Raw genomic sequence first — 12122 nt, 5'->3', positions numbered from 1 at the left:
GGCTCAGTCTTTGGAAGTGAATCTGCTGAATCGCTGCTGGCATGATAATAAGCATTACTTCCCGAAAAGCTTTGGTATCCCATGTCCTTGCTTGAATATCCCACAACAAAATGTTCTTTGCTCATTTCCTTTTCTTTGTTTTTTGTTTTTTTGTTTTGTTTTTGTTTCTTTTTTTTTTTTTTTTTTTGGTGGCACTAGGGCTTGAACTCAGTGTCTCACACTTTCTTTTTTTGTTATGGTTCATTGAAGCAAAAGGATACAGGTTAAAATCAACAAAGGGAAAAGGGCATGGGTCAAAATCCAGGAAAAACCAGGCACAGACTTTGAGGTGTCCTTTTCCAGTGGAGTTGCCCAGGACTGTGCTCAGTTCTCCCAGGAATTACTTGTGACAACTTATGCAAATTGTTTCCAACCAGAGTTCTTTCTTTCTTTTGGCAATACTGGGGGTTGAACTAAAGGCCTTGCGCTTGCTGGGCAGGCACTCTACCACTAGAGCCATTCCCCCAGTCCTCCACCCAGGGAAGTTTACCCAAGCCTTGGTGTCCAGAGTTACTAAGGGTCAGTTACAGAGGTTTGATGTACCCATATGACCAACCTCAGCTCCTTAGAGCCCAGCTTCCCAGAACAAAAACGGGCATCACAAATCATATTAGATAAACTTACCTGGTCAGATTGGCATGGCATGACACAAGACCCCCCAACATACAGAAGCACTCTAATCAGATACAATATTCCAAGGGCTCAAGAGTTACTTCCCATGAGCAGGCAAGGGCCAATCCTGAAGATGACCATTTCTTTGGAAGGAGCAGGGTTTGAGCAGCTGAAGCCTGCTGTGATAAATCCTTTCCTGTGCACACCCGATCTCCAAGATCCACTGTGCCTGGAGAGTTGTAGTGACATTTTGGATCTAGAATTAAAGCCAGTTTAGATCCAATGCCCAGTAATCACTAAAAATTTTAGTTACTTCTCCATGCTCAGTCACCCTGGCGAATGGCTGCAGGCACATTTGGGAAAGGATAGGAAAATCTGCAATATATTTTCTGTTTTTGCCAAGGGGACCCAGCCCTTCTTCATTCCAGGGGCTCTAGGGCTAAGAATGTAGCCGAGAAGTACAGTGCCTGCTTAATGTGGCCAAAAAAAAAAGTGGAAGGGCTCTGTGAACTGGCTCAAGTGTGAGAACTTGCTAAGCATAGGGCTAACCTTTTTTGCCATATGCAGCAGGGTGTGTGGGAATGTAAGAGACACATGGAGGACTATCTCCTAGCATGTACTTCAGCACTGGAGATTGAACACAGCCTAGGCTGGCCTTAAACTTGAAATTCTAGTGCCTCAGCTTCCTGACTAATCTGGCTACCATGCCCAGCTCTTCAGAGTTCTTACGCAGACATTAGATTGGAATGTATATAAAGTACTTAACATGGCAGTGCTTCACACACCATAAAAAGTCAAGTGACTATTAATAATGCAGTTGGCTAAAGAATAACCAGAAGTGGAAACAGTAAAAGTACCCTACTTCATGAAATTTAGCTGAAGGCCGGGTGCTGGTGGCTCACACCTGTAGTCCTAGCTACTCAGGAGGCAGAGATCAGGAGGATCTTGGTTACAAGGCAGACCAAGGCAAATAATTTGCAAGACCCAATCTTAAAAATGTCCAGCACAAAAAGGGCTGGCAGAGTGGTTCAAGTGGTAGAGTGCCCGTCTAGCAAACATGAGACTCTGAGTTCAATCCCCAGTACCACCAAAAAAAGAAAGTTAGCTTAAAACAGGAGATTGAGACAGAGGCCAGAGGGAAATTTTTATAGTTTCAAAACCAGATCTTGGGCTCTGTGCAGTGCCTCATGCCTGTAATCTGGGTTATACTGGAGGCATAGGTAGGAAGATTGCAGTCTTCTAAGGTTGGCTCAGGGCAAAAAAGCACAAGACCTATCTGAAAAGAGTTGGAGGTTTGGCTCAGGTGGTAGTGTTTGCCTAGCAAGGGTGAGGCCAAGTTCAAACCCCAGTACCACCAAAACCAAAAAATGTATAGTGGGATCTTAGCATGTTTATAGGCTAGAGTGTGTGTTCAGGACAAGAGGACTCCGAGCCAATAAATCTAGGCAGGCATTCTTACTACTTGAGCCACTCCACAAGCTGCCAATAAATTGAAAAGGAGAGAGAAGGAATAACAGATGGAGGAAAGTCCCTCAGAAGGCAGAAGTGGATGAGATCCAGGTCCAACTATGTTGCTTATGAGGGATGGAAACTAATTATGGTGGTCACACTGTGACTCTGGAGTCAGGGTGGGGAGTGGAATGTGGAGCGTTCACGTTTTCATGGTGAACAGTAGGTCTCATTATTAAGGATATCTGAAAGACATAAATAATGGAGGAACCACTAAAGTTGGAGATTTGGAAAGGAATTATGGCCCCTCACAGCATCCATGAAGGCATATGGGAGATTAACCCAGATGGGGACTGGTATTAGTTAATTCTTTCACTTGCAAGTAGGAGATACTCAACATTTAATCAGAAAGAGGATTTTACTGGAAGGGCTGGGATTTCTCACTGAATGGACCTGGGACTGAAGTGTACTAGCAAGCCTAGGAAACTGTTGCTCATCTCTGTTCTCCAAAGACTCACATGATGGAAGTTGGCCACCAATGGCTCCCAAGTTTTAAGAATTATGGTTCAGGCCCAGAGGAACTTGTAAAATTCCTCCATGAGGAATTGCTTGGAAAAGCCTCAAGATAACAGATAGGGAGAACAGCTGCTCCCAACACAGGACTGGCAGAAAATAAGTCTTTGATAGCCCTGGTCTGAGGGGCTAGATCTCCATGCTAACAGTGAATTTCTCCTCAGTCGAGGAACTAGATTTACATGTTGTACGCAGTAATTCCACAAGGAACACAACTCACTCAGCAGACATTTTAATGACAATCTGGATGTCCCCTGTCTGGAGAGCAGCTCATCATCCAGGAGAAACATAAACAGGTACATTGCAACCTGATGAACACCTGAACAGCGGCAATTACCAAGTGCCAAGTTCCCCAGCTGCTCTCCAACTCAGGCTGAGATCAGGAGATCTGTAGTAACTGGAGTTGGGAGGATGACACATTCCCGCCGTTGGAATATCAGGTAAGTCATGTTTGGAAAATTCCAATTTGGTGTAGCTGCCGAAGGCAGAGGGGTAGGCCTTGTTAAAATCATAAAGCTTTACTGAGCACCCACCTACTTGGGTGGGTGCCATGGATATCAGAGTGAGATACTGCTGATGGCCCCTTTGGGGATTAGGAGGGAGGCAGGCATGGACACGGTTTTAATGAGATACCTCTTTGTATTCAATTACCTAACTTTCTACCCTCCTTGAATGACCTCACTTTATAAAAAAACGCTGACTGAAGCCTCATAGGAGGTTGTGTGTTCTTGTTTTGATGAGAATCAGGGAGAAGACCCAGTTCTCAAGGACTTCCCAGCCACTAGCCATTTGGAATGACTCCAAGTCCACCAAATGAAGCAGAATAAGCCAGTTTCACTTTTACCTCTTGTTTCTAGACCACAGTTCCCTACTTTTCCTAAGGATCAAACTTCTCCCACAGTTTACTGTGCTTATGTCTCATAGTCAACTTGAACCAATTTTCCAAGCACAGGGTCAAAAAGACTTAACTTTATCACATTTAAAAAGAAAGGTTAGGCTGGGCACTGGTGGCTCATGCCTATAATCCTAGCTACTCAGGAGGCAGAGGTCAGGAGGACTGTGGTTCAAAGCCAGCCTGGGCAAATAGTTCAAGAGACCCTATCTTGAAAAAACCCTTCACAAAAATAGGGCTGGTGGAGTGGCTCAAGGTGAAGGCCCTGAGTTCAAGCCTCAGTACTGCAAAAAAAAAGAAAAAGAAAAAAGGCTAGGGCATTTAGATGTCTGCAACGCAATAAACCCCTGGCACAGTACAGGTGCCCCCAAACCAGTGCAGCCTGGAGCTGCTAAAATGTGTAGTCCAAGGAGATGTAGAGTGGGTGCCGCCTTGTTTTTCCATGATCCTTTAAAAGGGCCTGTTTGAAGCCAGGTATCAGTGGCTCATGGCTATAATCCTAGCTACTCTGGAGGCAGAGATCAAGAGGATCTTGGTTCGAAGTCAGATGGGGTAAGCACAGGAAAGGATTATCACAGCAGGCTTCGGCTGTTCAAATGGTATAGGATCTGCCTAGCAAGCATGAGGCCCTGAGTTCAAGCCCCAGTACCGCTAAAAAAAATTATATATATATATAAATATATAAAATATATATTTATTATATATATAGTATATATATATATTTATATTTTATATATATATAAAATAAAAGGGTCTATTTGGAGAGAGACACATGGGGAAATTCAAACTTTGCCTCTTTGCAGTACTGGGGTTTGAACTCAGGACCCTGCACTTCCTAAGCAGTTACTCTACCAATTGAGCCATGCCTCCAGCCCTGAAACTGTCTTTAAAGAATGCCTGACCAGAGAGTTTGGTTAGCGGCACAGACCTGTAGTCCCAGCTACTCAGGAGGCTGAGGCAGGAGGATAGCCTGAGCCCATGAGGTTGGAGACCATCCTAGGCAATACAGTGAGACTCCATCTTGAAAAACAGATATAACAAAAACCTAATTTTAGTGCAATGTAACCTGGAAACTTAGGGGCAAAGTAGTTGTGATTAAGTCATCTGAAAGAGCTGCCATGTACATAAAGTATTAAACACATTTAGGCCATGTTTATAGAGAATGTGGAACTTAACCTCCTAAACATCAGCACTATCCCACAATGCAATGGCCTGCCTTGTGAGGTAGTGGGTTCCCTGTCAAGGGAGGTTTTCAAAGAAGCAGTAGATCACTGGCAGGAGTGTTGTAAAAGGGGGCTAACTAAACCAGGCTTTTTCAGACCGGTATGAGAGAGAGCCGCCTACAAATGAGATTTTCCTGACTGCATGCAAGGGGACAGATAATCCCCGTATGCACAAATTAGAAAAGCAGCCCCTAAATTAGATGGGAGAACTTTTAGCCCTGGTATCCACACACACAAATTATTTCAGAAATTTGAACCAAATGATCAGTCCCCTGTCATAAGGCGACTGTTCTAGACACGCTCTGTAAGGCAGCCGGTGTGTGGAATACACTGACGCTCAGGCGTGTGGAGCAGGAGGGCTGGGTTTTAGTTTTGACCCTGCCCTATGTGACTAGGGCTCCGCCTTCCCTTTCCTGGATCTCTCCAGGAAATGAAGTGAACATAGCCAGGCTTTCACATTCTAAAGGGTGCTGTTCCTCTGGCTGGGCCCTCCTATAGCAGCTCTAGGGCTACAGTTTTGGGTCTTAGGACTACACTTGTGGACGGCCAGAGACCACCTCTGGCGGAAGCATCGCCCACACTCAAGGCAGGGAAAAGGCTTCTCTCCGGTGTGCAGAAGCTGGTGCTGAGCCAAGTGGCTCCACTGGGCAAAGCGCTTGGAGCAAAGGTCACAGGCATAAGGCCGCTCGCCCGAGTGCACGCGCCGGTGACTGGCCAGCAGCGAGGGGTAGGCAAAGCGGCGGCCGCAGTCTTCACAGGCGTGCAGCTTCTCCTCCGTGTGCGTGCTGCGGTGTATGGCAAGGGAGCCGCTCCGCCTGAAGGCGCGGCCGCAGTCGGGGCAGGGGTAGGGCTTCTCCCCAGTGTGCAAGAGCTGGTGCTGCAGCAACGTGCTGCGCTGGGAGAAGCGGGCCTCACAGTGCTCGCAGGCGTAGGGCCGCTCTCCCGAGTGCACACGGCGGTGGCTGACGAGGCGGGAGGACGAGGAGAAGCGCCGCTCGCAGTCCGGACACGGGTAGGGCTTCTCGCCTGTGTGGATGCGCTGGTGGATGACCAGGGCTGTGCGCTGGCGAAAGCGGCGGTTGCATTCCAGGCAGGTGTAGGGCTTCTCTCCTGTGTGCGTGCGCTGGTGGATGGCCAGCAGGGACGGGTAGGCGAAGCGACGCCCGCAGCTAGGGCACTGGTGCGGCTTCTCGCCAGTGTGTGTGGTCCTGTGATTGGCCAAGGACCGGCTCCTGCGGAAGCAGCGGCCACAGTCAGGGCAGTGGTAAGGCTTCTCGCCTGTGTGGATGACCTGGTGCTGAGAGAGGTTCTTCCGCTGGGAGAAACGTTTGCCACACTGGTCACAAACATACGGGCACTCACCAGAGTGCGCCCGCCGATGACTAACCAACAGGGACGGGTAGGAAAAGCGGCGCCCACAGTCGGGACAAGGATAAGGCTTTTTCAGATTCTGGGCACACTTGTGGCTCTCCAGGGCCGGATGATCAGGAAAGGTGCAGCCACAGTCAGGGCAGATGGGGCCCCCAGACGTCTGCCTGGGGATCAGTCGGGGTTTGCTAGGCCTTCGCCCTCGCTTCCCTTTTCGGGGTGCCTCCTTAGGTGGGAATACTTCCTTTTCCCCATTCTTCTTTCTGGTTCTTGTTTCTACAGGGACACAGAAATAAATTAATTTAACGAATACTAGGCTCAGGCTGGAGATGTGGCTCAAGTGGCAGAGTGCCTGCTTTGCAAGCACGAAGCCCTGAGTTCAAACCCCAGTCCCAACAAAAAGCAAACACCAAGCTCCAATTGTTGCTTGTTACAATGTTACAGATTATAAAACCAATACAAAGGCCAGAGACAGCTAAGAGTGACGTACTATTAGAGAAATGTGGAGTGTACTTCAGGAGTCCCTAAACCTGCTAGGAGAGTTAGGGAAGATTTCTAGGTGATTAAACTGACTTTTAAAACTTGGTGGGTTTTTTTTTTTTTTTTTGGCAGTACTGGGTTTTGAACTCAGGGCCTTCCTTGTGCTTGCTAGGCAGGCACGATACCACTTGAACCACTTCACCACCCCTGTATCTCATGTTTATGAAAAGGCAGTAACAGAACACAAAGAAGCACAAAGAAATCTTACTCCCAACCCTTGTCCTCATCTACCTGTAGAAGCCATGTTAATTAGTTTCTTCCATGTTTTTTTTTTTTTTTCCTCTTGGTACTGGGGCCTGAACTCACTTTGAGCCACTCCACCAACCCTTTTTTGTGAAGGGTCTTTTCAAGATAGTGTCTCGCTAAATTATTTGCCCGGGCTGGCTTCAAACTTCAATCCTCCTTATCACTGCCTCCTGAGTAGCTAGCATTACAGGCACAAGTCACTGGTGCCCAGCTCTTCCATGGTCTTTGATGTAATAAAAATATACTTTCTTTCTTACGTAGATAATAATATATACACATTTTACATGTACTTTACTCCAACTTCATTTTTCTACTTTTTAATTTATTTTTTGTTAGTACTGGGATTTGAACTCAAGGGCTCCTGCTTGCTAGGCAGGCGCTTTACCACTTGAGCCATGCCCCTTGCCCTTCCTTACTTTATTTTTCAAGTAGGTCTCTTTTTGCCAGGGTGGCCTCAGACCGAAATCATCCTATTTTATGCTCCTATAGCTGTGATGAGAAACGTGTGCCACCATGCCTGGCTTATTAGTTGAGATGGGGCTCTTGCTAACTTTTTGCCTGGGCTGGCCTTGAACTCCATCTTCCCAATTTCCCAGTAACTGGAATTACAGACTTGAGACACCAACCACAGCCTCCACTTAATATAGTCTAAGGATCTTTTTATGTTAGCACATGTGCTTATTCTATTTTACAGTTGCGTAAGATTTCTTTCCAGGTGTGGTGGCTCAAACGTGTAATCTTAGCTACTCAGGAGGCAGAGATCAGGAGGCTGGAGGTACAAGGACTGCCTAGGCAAAAAGTTCAAGACCCTATCTCAACCAATAAAAGCTGGATGTGGTGCACCTGTCATCCCAGCTAAGCCAGAGGCTTATGTAGAAGAATGGAGATCCAAGCCTGCTGGGCATAAAATGAGACCCTATATAAAATATACCTACATCAAAAAGGGCCAAGGGCATGACTCAAGTGGTACAGCAAGCAAGAGGCCCAAAGTTCAACCCCCTAGTACTGCCAAAAAAATTCCATTGTAGATAAACCATAGTTTATTTAACTTAGCTGATTTTTTTTCCCCTGGTGCTGAGGATTGAACCCAGGACCTCACTGCATGCTAGGCAAGCACTCTACCATAGAACTACAACCCCAGCCTGACTTAACTGATTAGTTTTTTGGAGGGGGAGGTTAGAGGACAGCACTGACATTTGAACTCAGGGCCCTGAGCTTAACTGCTCTACCATTTTTTTTTTCCTGCGGTACTGGTGTTTGAACTCAGGACATCACACTTACTAGGCAGGTGGGCACTCTAGCAATTGAGCCACTCCATTTCTACCAGCTTTTTTTTTAGTTTTTGGTGGAACTGGAGTTTGAACACAGGGCTTCACACTTACAAAGTAGGCCATACCACCAATGTTTTTTGCTTTAGTTTGTTTTTCAGATAGGGTCTCACACTTTTTCCCAGCCAGACTCAGACCAGATCCTCCTACTTTCACTGCCCACATAGCTAGGATTACAGATCTGCTACCTGGAGGGTCTTTTTTTCCTATGCAACCACCAATTTCATTTCTTTTTTCTTCTCCTTCCCCCTTCCCTTTCTCCTTTTCTTTTCTTTTGAAACAGGGTCTCACTATGTAGCCTAGCTAATTTTTTAAAAAATGAATTAACATAGTGGAGTATTAGAAAGCCTGATATGGGAGCTGAGCATAGTGATGCACATCTGTAATTCCAGCACTTGGGAGGCTGAGGGCAGAAGGATCCAGAGTTGGAAGCCAGCATGGGCTACAAAGTGAGACCATGTCTCAAAAACTAAAAAGAATCAGCTAAGTTAGCATGAGGGATTATAGCTCAGTGGTTGAGCACTTGCCTAGCATGCACAAGGCCCTACATCCCCAGCACCACAAAGAGAAGTCCCAAAGTTCCATGTGTCAGTGTGCTTAGGCTGTAAGATTTTAGAAAAAATGTGTAAGGCAGAAGTAGAAACCAGTGAGGTTCAAGTGGTAGAGTGCTTGCCTAGCAAGCACAAAGACCTAAGTTCAAAACCTAGTACCACTGGAAAAAACAAAAATGAGAAACAAGTGAGCTAGCAGTGACTGGATCATAAGAATATCTAAGCTAATCGTTCTCAAACTTTACCATGATTAGAATCATTTGGAGGACTCACTGAAACAATTGCTGGGTTCTAATGCCAGTTTCAGATTCAGGTCTAGCATAGGGGCCAAGAATTTGCATTTCTAAGATGGTACCAAGTAATGCTGCTGCTGGTTTGGACCACCGTTTGAGAACCACTGCTGTAAACATTGTTAAGACCTTGACAATGCTGGTGCTGGAAATCCTAACTACTCAGGAAAAGCACAGGCAAATATTTTGCAAAACCCTATCTCAGAAAAACCCATTGCAGAAAAGGACTGGTGGAGTGGCTCAATGTGTAGGCCCTAAGTTCAAATCCCAATACCACACACACACAAAAAAGACTTGCAGCTATGTTTTATCTGATGGTTCACAAACCTAAACGCACATCGAAGCCAAAAAATACACATTCTTAGATATCCGCTAGAATGAGTCAGTACTTCTGAGATGTGGCCCCAGTTTCTGTACTTTTACCAAGTTCCCCAAATGATTTAGACATAAATGACAGCCATTTGACAATCTTGCCAAAAAAATCAACTGATTTGGGTTTTTTTTTTTTTCTTGGTGCACTAGGGTTTGAATTCAGGACCTCAACACTTCCTAGGCAAGCACTTTACCACTTGAGCCACTCCACCTGCCCTCAACTTGAGTTCTAAAGCAAGGAAATACCACAATTAGACCTGAACCTTAGTGACAGATATCCCTGACTTTAGAGAATCTTGCTGGTGAGAACTGCAACCCAGGCACTTTCATCTCCTCTTGTGCATGAATCTGGGGCCTTAACCAGAGCCTTGTTTGATCCTGAGGAAAAAGTATTTCTTTCACTACTTAGGGTCACACTACCGTAAGAACAGGAGGCTGCTACATCCAGTGTTCCCTCATGAACGCCCAAACTTCGAAATTCAGAAATTTAGGATCTCACAACCAGGGCCAAATTCAAAGGAGGCTGGGACAGGGATCCTGAGGTGGGGTGGAGGGGGTGGAGAGTAGCTCTTTTTAAAAGCTCATTGAGGCTGGCGGAGTAATTTAAGCTGTAGAGTGCCTGCCTAGGAAGCCGAGTTCAAACCCCAGTACCACAAAAAAAAAAAGAAAAGTTAATTGATTCATTTACACCATGGAGTACTGCAGTGGTTACTTTGCAAATTGACAGGGTAATTTTTTTTTTAAGTAAAATATAATTTTTCTTTCTTTTTTTTTTATTATTCATATGTGCATACAAGGCTTGGGTCATTTCACCCCCCTGCCCCCATCCCCTCCCTTACCACCCACTCCGCCCCCCTCCCTCTCCCCCCCCCCCGACCCCCTCAATACCCAGCAGAAACTATTTTGCCCTTATTTCTAATTTTGTTGTAGAGAGAGTATAAGCAATAATAGGAAGGAACAAGGGTTTTTGCTGGTTGAGATAAGGATAGCTATACAGGCAGTTGACTCACATTGATTTCTTGTGCGTGGGTGTTACCTTCTAGGTTAATTCTTTTTGATCTCACCTTTTCTCTAGTTCCTGACAGGGTAATTTTTGTTTGTGCGGTGGGTCAACCCCACACCATCAGAAAGAAGACCCTGAGACTGAAAACGAACACAGTACATGTAGACACACCACGGGGCATGTGTACCCCTGGCCAGACCAGACTCTGGCCCGAGTCACTCGTTAGAACGTTACAAGAGGGCTGCACGCTCTCCATGGGCATTTTTCACTCACTTCTCTGGACTGTTACCCCTCTCCGGTACTCCTGCGGATCTAGGGCAGCCGGTTCCCAATCCTCGGTATTTCGCTCCAACCAGGAGATGAGGGATGGCTTGGGACCTGCGCAACCTGGGGAAGGAGAACCGGTCAGAGGAAGAGCCTCTAGATCTTGGTGGGTGAACACTCACCCGACAGCTACTCCAGCCGCGCCCCTGCCCCTCCCCTAACTACCTGGTCGCAGGCCAGGGACCAGGCCTCCCTGCCCTCCTCCACCCCCGCCCTCAAGCGCCTTCATCCCCTCAGGCCCTGAGGAAGCGGATTGGGCCGCTCCTCACCGAGCGCGCCCAGGAGGCCGTAGGTCTCGCGCATCACGTCCCGGTACAGAGCCCTCTGCGCGGGCCGCAGACTCCCCCACTCCTCCGGGGAGAAGTACACGGCCACGTCCGCGAACTTCAAAGCCCTTGACCTCCTTCCCGGCCTCGGATTAAGTCGGGCCTCTCCTAGCCCCCGCGGAGAGAGCGGAGCAGAAGGAGGCGCCATTGGACCTGAGAAGCTTGCCCCACGGCCTTTCCCTTCCCGGCCTCGGACCCTGGGCGTGGGCGGACCCAGGGATTTAGGAGCCGTCGCCGGACCAGGGCTGAGCCTAGCAGGGAAGGCCGAAGGGAATCAGAATCGGCCGCCTGCGGGGCTAAGGGAAACCTCTCGCTGTTATTCAGGAAACTCCTGCCCGAACTTGGGTGAAAGGCACCGGAAGATGCCTTCGGGGAAAATGGCGGCTCTTCTACTGCACCGCCTTTGCCTGGAATACGGGCAGCTTCCAGCTATCGATTTTATTGACCGGAGCGCCATGCCGGCTTCCTAACCTCTTTGCCCTAAAGTGTAATGGCGCAGCGAGTTGGCTTCACGCCCCCTTTTTTCCCCCTTCTATTACACTCATTCATTGGGTGGAAGCTGAACATCGAACGTTCTGATTGGATGTTGGCTAAGGCGGCCTGTTTGAACGAAGCCAACGGATGCGTAAGGGCAAGAGGCTGGACCATTAGTGTTGCCGGACTGCAGTGAGTTCTGAATCGGGTTGCCTGTATCTGGGATCAGTAAGAGGCTCTCTCGCTGCTTTTCGCTGTTCTCTTGCAGACTTATAACCAGTTTTTAAGGCGAAAGGCCTCGGGATCCGGGAGTCCCAAACGGACTAGTTTCGACCACTCGTCCCATTTAAAGAGACGAGTAATGGTGAATAGCCCTGAAAGGAGATTTAATGGAAGGCAGCGGGCATTGGTAAGACAGATAAAGGGGTTCAGTGACCCCCCTAGGCCATCTTCAAGAGGATTACAGGAATTTTGAGGTTTTATAGAAAGGGAGACAAAGGAGGAATTTGAAT

At 47.3% G+C, this 12122-nt stretch overlaps 1 protein-coding gene across 1 annotated transcript; it reads right to left on the bottom strand.

The window, feature by feature from the left end:
* Window positions 1-2889: 2889 nt before the first annotated feature.
* LOC109682516 (uncharacterized) lies at window positions 2890-11641 on the bottom strand. Its single transcript, XM_020157784.2, has 3 exons — window positions 11080-11641; window positions 10760-10873; window positions 2890-6432 (listed from the first exon to the last, which is right to left on the bottom strand). Exons 1-3 carry the CDS (start codon window positions 11282-11284, stop codon window positions 5249-5251), a joined length of 1503 nt encoding a protein of 500 aa, XP_020013373.1. The 5' UTR covers window positions 11285-11641; the 3' UTR covers window positions 2890-5248.
* Between the last annotated feature and the right edge of the window lie 481 nt (window positions 11642-12122).

The sequence above is a fragment of the Castor canadensis genome, chromosome 17 (assembly GCF_047511655.1).
Source record: "Castor canadensis chromosome 17, mCasCan1.hap1v2, whole genome shotgun sequence".
Lineage (NCBI taxonomy): Eukaryota > Metazoa > Chordata > Mammalia > Rodentia > Castoridae > Castor > Castor canadensis.
Note: the sequence above shows the minus strand (reverse complement) of the source record. Positions and strands in the feature narration are given on the sequence as shown.